This window comes from Leuciscus leuciscus (assembly GCF_965113295.1).
Source record: "Leuciscus leuciscus genome assembly, chromosome: 6".
Classification (NCBI taxonomy): Eukaryota; Metazoa; Chordata; class Actinopteri; order Cypriniformes; family Leuciscidae; genus Leuciscus; species Leuciscus leuciscus.
Genome location: NC_138730.1, coordinates 36,891,738 through 36,905,621, shown reverse-complemented (window position 1 = coordinate 36,905,621; position 13,884 = coordinate 36,891,738). Strand labels below are relative to the sequence as shown.

The 13,884-nt window shown below is 44.9% G+C and overlaps 1 protein-coding gene across 2 annotated transcripts in view; it reads left to right on the top strand.

Moving 5' to 3' along the window:
* Positions 1-13,884, top strand: part of adcy8 (adenylate cyclase 8 (brain)) — an 84,109-nt gene that overhangs the window by 19,319 nt on the left and 50,906 nt on the right. The window contains exon 5 of one of the 2 annotated variants that reach the window (XM_082173471.1): positions 11,864-13,342. In XM_082173471.1, the coding sequence (XP_082029597.1) occupies positions 12,476-13,342 (867 nt within the window). In that variant the 5' untranslated portion in view covers positions 11,864-12,475. Of the gene's footprint in view, positions 1-10,883; positions 13,343-13,884 lie in introns of those variants that run through there. The other variant, XM_082173472.1, reaches the window with a different exon arrangement.

Sequence of the window (13,884 nt, the reverse complement as noted above, 5' to 3'; positions counted from 1 at the left end):
AACATTGTTCCTGGACAGTCTGTCTGGTCCTATATTCATGATCCCTGGCACGTGCGCTGCTCTGAGCGAGCGCAGGTTGCACTGAGCCCATACTAGGAGGCGTTCTGCCAGCCTGTACAGTTTCTCGGATCTGATGCCGCCCTGGCGATTTATGTAGGACACCACAGACATGTTGTCCGAACGGACCAAGACGTGGTGACCTTTTATTTGGGGACAAAAACGCGTCAGCGCGTTGTCTACTGCCAGCATTTCGAGGCAGTTTATGTGCAGGAGCTTCTCCCGTTCTGACCACTGGCCGAAGAACGGTCTGCCCTCGAGCAGCGCTCCCCATCCCGAGGTGGACGCGTCCGTGGACACCACTTTCACCCTCGAGGAAGTCCCCAGGCTTACACCTGATTGGTACCAGTCGTTCGCTTTCCAGGGTTTCAGAGCTGTAACGCATTTCTGATTGACCCTGAGGCGAAGCAAACCGGGTGCCCACGCTTCGCGTGGGACTCGCGCTTTCAGCCAAAACTGCAGCGGGCGCATGCGTAGCAGACCCAGCTGGAGCACTGACGATGCTGAGGCCATGAGACCTAGCATCTTCTGAAATCTTTTGAGCGGGACAGACGCGCCGCAGCGAAAAGAGTTCGCTGTGCGTCGAATGTCTACCGCGCGCTGTTGTGATAGTCGCGCTATCATGGATAGTGAGTCCAGTTCTGTGCCCAGGAAAGATATTTTCTGACTGGGTGACAGGGAGCTCTTCGCCCAATTGACACTCAGACCCAAATCCTCGAGGTGATCGAGTAAAATGGTCGTGTGTTCTATGAGCACTGCGCGAGATTGCGCTAGAATCAGCCAATCGTCCAAATAGTTCAGCACTCGCATGCCTCTCATTCTGAGGGGTGCGAGCGCCGCGTCCATGCACTTCGTAAATGTACGGGGTGCTAGGGACAAACCGAACGGCAGGACTGTGTACTGATATGCCTGGCCCTCGAAGGCGAATCTCAAATATCGCCTGTGACGTGACGCTATCTGTATTTGAAAATACGCGTCTTTCAGATCTATTGACACAAACCAATCTCCTTGGCGAATCTGCACAAGGATTTGCCTGGTCGTGAGCATCCTGAACTGTCGCTTCACAAGCACTTTGTTCAGCTGCCTTAGATCTAGTATGGGTCTGAGACCCCCGTCTTTTTTCGGTACCAGGAAGTATCTGCTGTATAGCCCTCCCTCGCTCTGATCTTGAGAGAGAGGTTCTATGGCCCCTTTGCTCAATAGTTTCGTCACTTCGGCTCGAAGTAGATGTGCTACTTCTGTTTTTACCGTGGTCTCGACGCGCGCCACATAGCGGCGAGGGCGTCGGCGAAACTGCAGCGAATAGCCTCTTTCTATAATGTTCAGCACCCATTTCGAAACCCCGGGTAGCTTTGCCCATGCGTCTGCATGGATAGCTAGGGGTCGAATACGAAGCGCGCTCCGCTCGCTCAGCGATGGAGAAGCTTCGGTGTGCTGTAACACAAGCGTGTCGCTCGTGACATTTGAGGCATGGGGCGCGCTGATGACAGCGGGCAGATTGCCCGCGCTCGACTCCTCTACGGTGGTTAACCGCGAGGGGGAGGGCTGGGCGGTTCCCGTGGGAACTGTCATGTCTATGTGTGGATGTGGGCGCGGGACAGCGGGCACATTTATCACACTGAAAGCATCGTTCGCTTGCGTGAAGCGAGTGCACTTTGGTTTCGTTTTTACAGAAACCGTGAGACATGCATAACGTGGTGTTAGTGGGCACTGGGTAGTGGGCACGTTCACCATGTTTGAAGCGCAACCGATCTGAGTCGGTTTTATGTGCGCGAGCCCTGTGTGACAGGCTGTGCTTATGTGTAGGGATGGGCACTGGGCAGTGGGCATTCTTACTACACACGAAACACCATCGGCCGTGGCCGGGACACCAGAAAACACACTCTTTTGGGGATTTATCTGGGTAGCCGTGAAAACGGCATTTGTGTGCAGGCAAGCGGGTGACAGAACCGACTTGTTGGCTGCAGAAAACACTGGAACAGTCACATTTTCTGGAACTGGACGAGCGAATAGCTTTGGTGTGAGTCCGGCCGCAGCGGGACTGGAACACCGTCGTTTTCCTAGCTGTGCTAGGACGACTTCGGGGCCTCGGGCTTCACCGTGATCCTAGGTCGCGAGCCGCGTCCTGCGGGGCGGCGACCGGATGAGCGGGAGCGCGGTCTCGCGCTTCTGGCCTGGCGGCGCTGTGAAGTGGAGGCAGTGGACGGTGGCTGTGGCTGTGAGCTCTGAGCAGACGGTTTCGCACGGCCTGCTGCAGAGCTGGAGCGCTTCGGGAGGAAGTGCTTCATGGCCTGAGACGCTTTCTGTACCTCTGCGAATCTCTCCGCGAAATCTTTGACGGAGGATCCAAAGAGGCCTGTGGCGGAAAGCGGGGCGTCGAGGAACGCGGTGCGTTCAGACTCGGCCATTTCCGAGAGCGTCAGCCAGAGATGTCTCTCAGACACGGTGAGAGAAGCCATAGTCCGTCCAATGGCTTGCGCTGCGGACTTAGTAGCACGAAGAGCGAGGTCCGTGGCACTCCTTAAGTCCGGCACACAGATCGCGTCAGGTCCTTCCTCATCCAGCTTACGGAGGAGATCGGCCTGGAAGATCTGGAGCGTTGCCATGGTGTGCAACGCTGACGCAGCTTGCCCGGCGGCGGAGAAAGCGCGGTGGAGCAAGCTCGACGTCGTGCGGCAAGCTTTAGAGGGCAGGGCCGGCTTAGCGCGCCGTCCAGCGGAGGGCGGGCATAAGTGGGCCGCTATCGCCTCTTCAACCGGCGGCAGCGAGAGGTATCCTCTGTTCTTGGCATCGTCAACGGCGGAGAATGCCAAAGAAACAGCAGGACGCACTCTAGCAGAATAGGGGGCGCTCCAGGACTTGGCGACTTCTTCGTGTAACTCAGGAAGAAAAGGCGCCGGTCTGGACACAGGCGAAGCGCGCTCCCCAGGCAGGAAAAATCCATCCAGCCGGTTGTGAGCGGGCTGCTCAGGCGAAGACCACTCGAGGCCGAGGCTCGCCGCGGCCTGTGCGAGTACTCGCATGAGTTCCGTCTCAATAGAAGCTCTCTTGCCTGACGAAGTGCGGGCAGGGGGTGCGGGGTCCTCAGAGCCCGCCCAATCCTCACTGCCTGACGCCAGGATAGAGCAGGAATCATCCTCTCCCAGCAGGGCTTCCTCATCCGCGATATCAACGGAAGCGGCGGCAGACGGCGGCCGCTGTCCGTCAGGAAGCGAAACAGAAGAAGCCGGGGAAGCAAGCGGGCGAACCGGCGAGCTTTGGCGGCTGAGGGAGGGTTCCGGGGCCCGCTGGGCACGGCGCTTTTTACGGCGCGACGCCGCGGCGGGCGGGGGAGCAGTCTCGGTGAAGACGGCTAGGCGAGTCCTCAGAGTCGCCATTGCCATCAGCTCGCAGTGAGGGCATCCGCCGTCAGCGAGCGCGAGAGCTGCATGTTCCTCACCCAGGCAGGAAACGCAGATCACGTGGCGGTCCCCGTCGCTGAGTGTGGCTCTGCACGAGCCGCAGGAAGGCATCTTTAAAAAGACGCTAGCTCTTTTAGAAATGTGTGTCGCGGCGGCGACACACACACACAGAAATACAGTGCAAATAAAAGAGAAGGATATAAGCGCCGGAAAGCGCAGCAGGAAGGCAGGAAGGCGGCGCGGCCAGCGACTTCAGTGACTCGTCCCGCTGAAGGTGCTCTCTCTCGACGGCGCGGCTTCTAATCCAGCTCCAGCGATGCGTGTGCTTCGCTTGAAGGATGAAAAATCAGATAATAGCTGCCTGCGAGCGATATTTATAGGCCTAGACCACGCCCATTTCGGCGGGACGTGACGCAGCGGGCGCGAAGTGCCCTGATTGGGTCTGGCGTCACGCCAGGCCTCGCTCGATAGGCTGCTGCAGTTGCCGCAGAGCAGCCAATAGGCGCGCGAGCTGTCTCGCCTATGTCTGCATTGCTGCTGCAACGCGTTTTGCATTATTACAAAATTAAGGATAATTTTTGGCTTCAATATCTCGCGGAAAAGGATTTTCCCCTAGCGTAAGATATCTTACGCAGTACGAGAGACCTCTCGTAAGAGAACACATCATGGCCATATTCATCAGGCTGAAATTGTGAAAGAATGGTTGGGAAGGAGCATGAAGAATCTTTTTCACACATGAATTGGCACCTCGGAGTCCAGACCTTAAATTCATTGAAAGTCTTTGGAGTAAACTATACACACTGTTAGACTTTTCTGTAATTTCTACAGTTATTTACTTTAAATCCCCCAGTATTATACTGCTATTTCTCTTTACAGTAAATAACTGTGATTCCCATTGCATCATGGGAATTTCCTGTGACGTCTAACACCACATACAGTGACTTACTGTATTTTTAAAATTTGCTGTATACTACTGTATTTGTCTAACACCACATACAGAGACTTACTGTATTTTTTTTAAATTTGCTGTATACTACTGTATTTGACGTAACGGTCTCTCTGGCTGGCACCATTCCATCGTGCTTTTTATTTCCTAATTTTTGCCTTACACTGCGTGTCTACAACGCTATAACAGTCAGAGGCTGTCTATATTGGACACATTGAAGCGACCGGACCGGACCATTAATGCAAAATGCGAACCTGTTTGTCCCTTGTCAGAAATAGCGCGAGCGCTTGGACTCGGAGTACTGTACGTCAGAAATATAACGGCGCATCATTTGTCTTGTCGTGTCGTGTCGTGCCGGAGCATCCAGTGTAATATCACTGGGTTCTGACTGTCTTTTGTTGGACCGCGCCGTTCGAGTCTGGCCCGGGGAAGAGACGGAATTCACTTCACCGAGAGAGAGACCAGCAAGCAAGGTAAAAAAACATTCTGTGTGTGTTGACAGGAATGTGCCCAGTTTAACCTGTTATAGCCTACTACATGGCGGTAACGAACTTTACCACGGTAAACTGCGCTAACGTTTCATTTGACAGACTTTGTTGTCGAGTTAAAATACGCCAACGAGCAACGCTTAACGTTAGTTTACATTAACAATAAATTAACTAATGTGAAATTCTGTTTTGGTTGTAGATAATGTTGGCCTACTGATGAGAAAATAACATTGTATGTAAGTTTTATTTGGCTAGCTGCCACCTTTCTAGGTTTAGTATTAGTTTGCAAACTATAACATAGGCTATTATAGTTTTTTTTTATGGAATTTAATATTTACTTCCATTTTTGTATGTGTTTAAACTAAAGGCAACTGCAACAAAGCGCCAATTCGCGCCAGTGACTAGCAAGATTCCGGAGGTAAGTTAACGTTAGGCCATTTGTGATATATTTTGAAATAAGTTTGCTGAAATGATTAGCAATATGTGATAAGTGCTTTGGAGCCACTGGTGCAGACTAGGTAGCATACAATGTCTTATAAAATCTCTATAAAATTGGCTAACTTTATATCAAATAAGTTATATTTGTATCATGTCTAACTTTATATTTATTACACAGCAAATTAACCAATCAGAAGATGGACCATTGTCTTTGTTCAGTCTCACCAGATTAAATGTATCCAGGTTAGCACTGCAGTAAAACTCTCACTAATTCATCCATACCAAATCTAGAATTCTAAACAACTTAAGTTTATATTTTTTGCATTATTTTGATATTTTATTAGGCAGAAGACTCTCTACCATTGCAGTCCCACCTGACCAGGAAGGTCCTAATATCAGTGCACAGGTGGGTTAACTACTGTAGGAAGGAGAACGATCATCACACAGTGATTTCTTGCATGTGTCTTACTGTGTGTTTGTCTCAAACAGGAACTCCTTCACTGCAGACGAGCTGAAATGGGCTAAAACATCGATTTCAGTCACAGTCATAGAGAGCTATGGATCTCAGAATTTTTGGACAGAATTTAGGATTTGTAAGTATTAAAATTTAATCTGGAATAATTTAATTTAGTTCAGTTGAAATGTTTGAATATGCTATTTACATATGCTAAAAAGCTGTTTACAAATATATATATTCTTTAGTTATTGTAAAAATAATAATAAAAATGTAAAAAAAGGAGGTTAAAAATATTTTGACACTAATATTCTCTCTCTCTCTCTCTCTCTCTCTCTCTCTCTCTCTCTCTCTCTCTCTCTCTCTCTCTCTCTCTCTCTCTCTCTCTCATATATAGTGTTGGAACCGGGATCTCCTCTGAAGGACTGAGTACATTAGTGTTTGTGGACACGCATGCAGACCAGGGAACATTCTGATGTTGTCAGTCAAGTTCTGAACAGGAACCAATCTTTGGAGAAGTTCATTTATTCGCAAAGGTGGACAAAAACATTGTGTTGACTTTTTAAAGATTATTCTGATGATGATCTTTACTCGTAGAAGTAGAAGTAGACTGAGGGGTAGACAGTCAGACATTGATTATAATGAGAAATGTTTCTTGAGCATCAAAGAGACTCCTTTCAAAAACATTAAGACACTTAAATACTTATTTTGGCCACCAGTGTACATGAATCCAACACATTTTTGTAAATTAGTGAAATTATTTTTAAGGTGGGGTTATGTGTCATGTATTGTGAAAAGAACTGTGTTTTGTCCTGTGTTTGACATTTCCTTTTTGACTGCTTAGAAATGTATTTATATTCTGCAGTTTTATGAATGTAATGGTTGATATTTAATTATAATACTTGTATAAGCTAAACAACCAATGACTCTACATTCATTTAGTCAAATGCTAACGTTTTGTTTATGATTTTATGTATGATTTTAACAATGTGTGCAGTGAAGGACAGCACATAATGTGTTAATTTAACACATTTACACATCTTTGTGCTAACCTTTCTGACATATTTACTTTGTTAAAATCATTAACACAATGAATTTAAATGTTAAATGTTAAAATTAACACAAAAACGTTGTCCCTAAACTCACCCATTAATGTGTAAACGTTTCACACATATTTCCAGCATTGGCAGACTGTTTATTTTGTGATATATATGAGATTTTTTTAATAAAAAAAATTGTATTTTGTAATAACTTTGTCTAATTGGTTTGTATGTTAGTAGTATTTATGTAAGATAAAAATAAAATGAATTATATATCAAAATTATGAAATCTAATTTAGTACAAAGAAAAAAATAATTACAGTAGTGTACTGATTAGCTTCGTTTTTACAGTAATGCACTGTATTACGGTAATGTAATGAAATACGGTAATGTACTGTAAATCCTAATTACAGTAACTTACTGGCAACAGTGTTGCCAGTAAGTTACTGTAAAAAACCCTTGAAAAGTCTAACAGTGCAGAGTGCTTGACTTTTGCATTGTCAATACAAGATCTTGACCAAAATCAATCAGGAATTGATTGGATGGTTGCTTGGTTGGGGTTTGCTTTTGCTGTGATGTCATGTCATGTGATTGACAGATTGTCTCGCCCTTACGCCAGTAAACACGTCATCAGAGAAGAGATGTCCCTGCAAGAGGGAGGGCAGTTTATTTTGATTAAAGATTACAAGGGCTCATGAATAAAAATAAAAAAATTGCACCATTAAATCATTTATAATAAATACTGAAATAGATTTCATTGTGACTTTAAAATTATGCTGGTATTTATCATTTACACTATACAGTGCTCCATTCGCTTCCATTAATCTTCAGTACCCAGATTTAAGTTTGCTGAATTCTGACATGGACATTTGACCAATCTACTGTAAACATAACAGATTAACCTCTGTATAAACTTAAAAGCTTCAGAGTTTTATGTAATTTATTTGCTCAAAGCCTAATGTGACAGCAGCTTAAAGAGATAGTTCAGCCATAAATGAAACTACTGAACCTCATTTTATTCATAACCTGTATGATTTTTTCCCTCAATTATCTTCACAAAGAAGATATTTTGAAAATTGTCCTTTTATTTTTATTTTATTTTACAGTGAAAGTCAATGTTTTGGATCTAACAATCTCCTAAATATGTTTTTATGTGTTCTGCAGAAGATGGAAAATCATACAAGTATGGACATTATGATAAGTGTTTCTTTTTTAGGTGAACATATATGTTGTTTACCACAGAGATGTTAGGAAATATGTGCTTAATCTGCAGTTTTATTTATTTATTTAAAGTCTAAGAATACCGAAGGCTTACTTTTAGGGGTAGTGATAAGATTTGGGTTAGTCTGGAGTGGACTGATTCATATTTAACTAAACTGTGAAGCACAGTGTGAGAGAGATCTGACTTTTGCTCCTCAATGGGATCATTTCAAATGTCACACTTTAATTGGAAACACATGAACCGGCAAAATTGACATATGCTATCACGCATATTTTGGTCTATAATGGAACAGTAGCAGCATTCATAGACTTAACCATGAAAACATGAATTCACAGATATGCACACTGATTCCTCCTCAAACGTGATGATTTTCTACAGCACTTGCACACACACACTTGAATGACGTCTTCTCTTCATTCATGTCTTCATCAGTTCCGCCAATCACATCATCAGCAGCCTGCTTACATCACTCCTCCACCTCAGATTGCACAACACACAAACTGCATTTTCAGCATGACTTTTTTTCAGCAAGGCTGCATTAAATTGATTAAAAGTGACAGTAAAGATCTTCCATTGTTACAAATGGTTTCTATTTCAGTTTTTGAAAAAATTATATTAAGCAGCACAACTTTAAAGCATTAAAGAGCTTATCATAATTCTCAAACTTATACATTTGTGTTTCACAGAAGAAAAAGGTTTGGAACAACATAGGGTGAGTAAATAATTACAGTTATTATCTGGTTATATCTGTTAACCAGTCACAGTTTTAGCTAGGGCTAATTATTTTTTCCTAATCATCTAATGTTAAAGGTGCAGTGTGTAATATTGACGACTATTGTTTGAAATGGGTACTGCAGTCCAAATTCAAAATATTGTGAGAGGGCTGTTTCTCCCGCCCCCTCCTCAGACTTGATGCTAATACGGGTTGCCAGATTGAGGACGCAATAGGAATGAGTGCAATTTACATTGGAAGATGACGAGCTTTACACTAAGTTGATGAGTTGATTTATCTGCGTTTTAATATGCGTTTGGTCATAGAGCTTATTATGGATGCCGAGGCTTTTTAGGTCGGGTAGAATCTGCGATCTTTGACCCAGTTTGTTTGCTGGCTTCCATGGCTGAAATACGCTGTGTTTTATGGCAACTGGCAACCTGGGGTGTTGAAATACTATTTGGTAAATTGGCAGTGGACGGAATCACACAGACGAAAACAAAAATAGACATTCCGACATGGAACGCATATTCAAAGTAGAATTACGGGCTGTAGCATTGTTTTTCAGAGAAACAGGTATGTAAACTTAGCATGTTTTCTAAATATCTGAAACATAGGGGAGCGCGGGGCACAACCTAACGCGGGGCTAGTTGTAACACGCTTGTTTTAAATACTTCCGCACATGCTTGGATGACGAAACTTTGTGTATTTACTAGTTGCCATATCAACACTATATAGAAAAAAAAAATCCGCCAAAATGGTTTTTTTTGTGGAAGATATCCATAGACATTTATTAAACCATAGCAAAAGTAAATTTCTTACTTAAGTTAATTTTTCATCTCTATTTTTTGTGTTTATTTAAAATAAGACAAATCTGATATTATTTTAATCTCCAAGATGTTATTTAACAGTTGAGATAGTTCTTTAATGCTTCACTAACTAGCAGAAGACACTAGCAGGGTTTAAATCCCATTTGTGCAGGCGGGGGCATGTTGTAACACTGCGTTACAATGTGCCCCTATTAGAAATATGCTATTATATTCTATACTTTTATTAATTTTATTGAGAAAACGTGAGAAAAAGGTGAATAAAGACTGAGAGTCAATGTTCAAAAATTACTAATTATTTATTTGTTTTGAACTATGTTGTATAGCTGTGTTTTCATGTGTTCGTAGTCAAAACTCAAAAATGAGTTTATATTTAATTATTAAAAATTGCCATTATTTTATATGAAATTTTTTTTTAATTGTATTTTATTTAGAAAATATTTTAGTTTGTTTTGTATATTTTTTTTATTAGATCAGATAACATTTTAAGCTGTCATATGTTATGTTACAATGTGCCCCCACACATGTTACAATGTACCCCACCTATGGGGCATGTTGTCACATTTCACTTCCATTCTTTCGGGGTATATCAAGAAAAAAGTATATACTGTATTAATAAAACAAAAACACATAATTGTACTAGACATGTGGGAAAGTAATGTGGGAAAAAATAAATACTCTGAACCATAAGTAGATTTACACAAACTGAGAAAGTCAAAAAGCGTTACTTTGTGCCCCGCTCTCCCCTACTGTATTTTTATACTTTAGTATAGTCAAAAGAAATGACAGCACCTCTAAGATGCATTTTTTAAAATCCAAATCACCATTGTCACTAAGTAGGATAAGGGGTCTGGCATTATGGGCGATGTGAGGTGGAGGGGGCATCGCAGGACCATGATCCAGCCCTGGTGTTAGGTAGTGTGCAGTTTATACACTGTGTGCTTATATTAACTGAATGAACGTAACAGTGGGGTGATGCGGAGGCCCATAGCAGCCGGTGAGCGCGCACGCCGCTGCCTCCAACAGTTTCCTGTGGCAGTTTATCATTCTTCTTCTTTTTTTTTTCAGAGCAAAGAAAAAAGTGAGGAAGTGAGCAACGCAGAGAGAAACTCCTGGAAAAGACAGTGTCTCCTATGGTACAAACCCACAGCCGTTAAAAAAAAACAGCCGGCAGGCGCAAGCGGGGGACGTGATGAGTCACTCGCGAGGCGTCGTCGGCCCGCTTTAATCAGCCGCAGTTGGAGTCTCGCGCTGTAAAATATTTGAACAAGACGAATAGCCGGTGAGTCACGGTAACGTAAGTGTGTTGTGTTTCTAAAAATATCCTGATAAATTCTAATAAAAATGATAAAAGCGATTTGCAATATAACTTTTTATAATATTTGAGATTTGAGCTCATTTTTGTTTTACAGTCATTTAAGTCGCACATAGAAAAGGACGATATTCGCCTGTGGATATGTAGCCTAGGCCTAAATGTCCAATTCCACTGTTTTCTGTATTTCAATTGGGTGCACGCACCAAATCTGAAAGCAGAGCTGGAAATTAAGTTTTGTTTTGGAAGCATTCAAAAGGATGCATATAGTTTAAGTGACATTGAGATATTTGTCAAACAAGCTGAAGAACGTCCACCACACACCAGCTTAATGGTGGAGAGGAGACAGTGATGAAGCCAATGAGTATATATGGGGATGATTAGGAGGAGGCCATGTTGGACAGGCGCCAATGGGCAAATTTGGCCAGGATGCCGGGGTTAAACCCCTACTCTTTTTTTCCGAAGGACATCTTGGGATTTTTAATGACCACAGAGAGTCAGGACCTCGGTTTAACGTCTAATCCGAAGGACGGAAAGACAATATAATGAATAGGCTAATAACAATCATTTTAGTATTGATTTTTGACTTCAGTTAAATTGATCTATTTTCTTTCGTTTAAAGCAGTCAAAAATTATGTTGTCAAATGTTCTGTGTCCCACTGTCCCATATTCTTTCTTGCGCGCGCTCCTCTGCGGTGCTTAGGACCGAAACAAAAGCTGCGCGCGGGGAGGAAAAAGGCAAGGAGCTCGTGACGTCGGGAAGACTCAGTCACACACACACCCCTCCTCCTCCCCTCTCTCTCTTTTTCTCAGTGTAAATATACCATCTCCACCAGATGAGCGGACGCACTGGATGTTTCACATCACAGGAGCCTTCAGTATCCTTACTGGCTGACATAGACCTTTTGTTGTTTTTGCTTGCATGTTTTTTCTTTTGTTTTAAGTGATATTATTCTTGAATTTCAGCACTCGGCTTTCTATCTGTCGCGACCCATTGTGAGAGCCTCAAAACTGAGGAAGGTCTTCTTCTCGACACCTCCAGCCCTAAACCTCACCGCTGGATATGACAAAGATTCCTGGAGACAGGGGGGAAATACCACAGAAGAGACACATACAGTAGACTTAAAGACTGTACCGCACGAGGGGCGGAATGGCGTTGTGGAAAGGACTCCTTAACATTCTTGAGTGTGCATCCTGGTTGTGATAGGAGAACAGAACCACACCAAGACCTGCTGCAGCAACACAGAGGGTAACACACGCAGACAACAGGGCACGTTTTCCTCGTCAGACCGCGTTAAGATGCGCTGTTTCTCAGCACGCGAGCGGGCGCATGCCATGCTGTAGCGCTGCGCAGCCAAATGGCACGAGCAAGCGAGACCGAATCGCTCTGACGTTCGCGGAGGACAAGACGCATGATGATGAGCGGCAGCTGCCGTGGGACCAGTCTGCTTGTCCCGATGCGTTCTCCACTCTCCATTCGGTTCGCCTTCACTCTTCCTCGCACACACCTGCTCGTATTCTCTCTCTCTGTTCTGGGAACGCGTGTAAGTAAATAGAACCGCGTCTGGCGTGGGAACAATGGAGTTGTCAGAGGTTCGCTGTTCCAGCGCGAGCGAGGAGCTGTACACCATCAACAAAACACCCAGTAACAACAACGGGAACCGACCGAAGCGCCTGCTGTGGCAAAATGCCGTGCGACACATCACCGAGCAGCGCTTCATTCACGAACACAGCCCAAAACCCGTCTCACCGGACGAGCATCACGCGCAGGGCTCGCGCAAACACTCCGCCGGCAGGACGTCGGTGAGCGACCGGCACAACAACGGCGGCACTAAAGTCTTCCCCGAGCGCTCGAGCAGTGACCTGGGTTTCTTGCAGATCGACTGCGCGCCCAGCAACTCAGACTTCTTCCTGAGCTGGGGCTACACGTACCGCGGGGTCATCTTCCCCACGCTGCGCTACGCTTTCAAGTCCAGGGACCTCGAGCGCCTGTACCAGCGCTACTTCCTCGGCCAGCGACGGAAGTCAGTGGTGGTCATGAACATTTTGGACGTGGTGACCAAGCTGACACTTCTCGTGCTGCACCTGACCCTGGCGTCCACGCCGATGGACCCGATCAAAGGAATGCTGCTCGGCTTCTTCACGGGCATCGAGGTGGTAATCTGCGCTCTGGTTGTGGTGCGCAAGGACACGAGCTCGCACGGTTACCTGCAGTACAGCGGCGCGGTGACCTGGATCGCCATGGCCACCCAGATCCTCGCGACGGGACTGGGCTACGGCTTGCTCGGGGATGGGATAGGGTACGTGCTCTTCACGCTCTTTGCCACCTACAGCATGCTTCCGCTGCCTCTCACCTGGGCCATTGTGGCAGGACTGCTGACCTCCGCGCTCCACATCGCGCTCCAGCTGCTGGTGCCCCCACGAGCGCAGATCTCCACGAATCAGGTGAGACGAGAGTGCATCAGAGAAACGTGCAATATTACATCATGGCAAGTTTGTGTGCATAATTGGTGCGCGTGCAAATGGATGTTTTCAGTTCTTGAGGCATTTAACCCAGGCTCAATGGTCGCTGTCCACCCGACGTGGTGCTGAAAGCGACATTTTAAGGTTGTTCTTTGCGGACTACCTTGTGGTTTTCTGTCTGATATTGATGTCTTGTTTTTGCGGTCCAAATTTTGTAGAGGTCAATAAAGGTCAAGAAGAGCTCGTGAATGCGGCAAAGCAGTCATAATAGAGAACTGCAGTCAGTTACCCATTTCAGTAACATCTGATGAGAGCTTAAGCATTACAAGTGTTTTCAAATATATTTATGTTTTTGTATATAAAAAAAGAAGAAAAAAAGAAAAGACAATTACAGGAATAGATTGCCCAAAAATGGAAATGCTACCAACATTTACTGGATGAATTCCTTTCTTGGAAAAAAAAATGTTTTGTTTGTTTTTTGTTTTTGTGGGCCATATTGAAATTCAATGGGGTTCAAAGTCGTT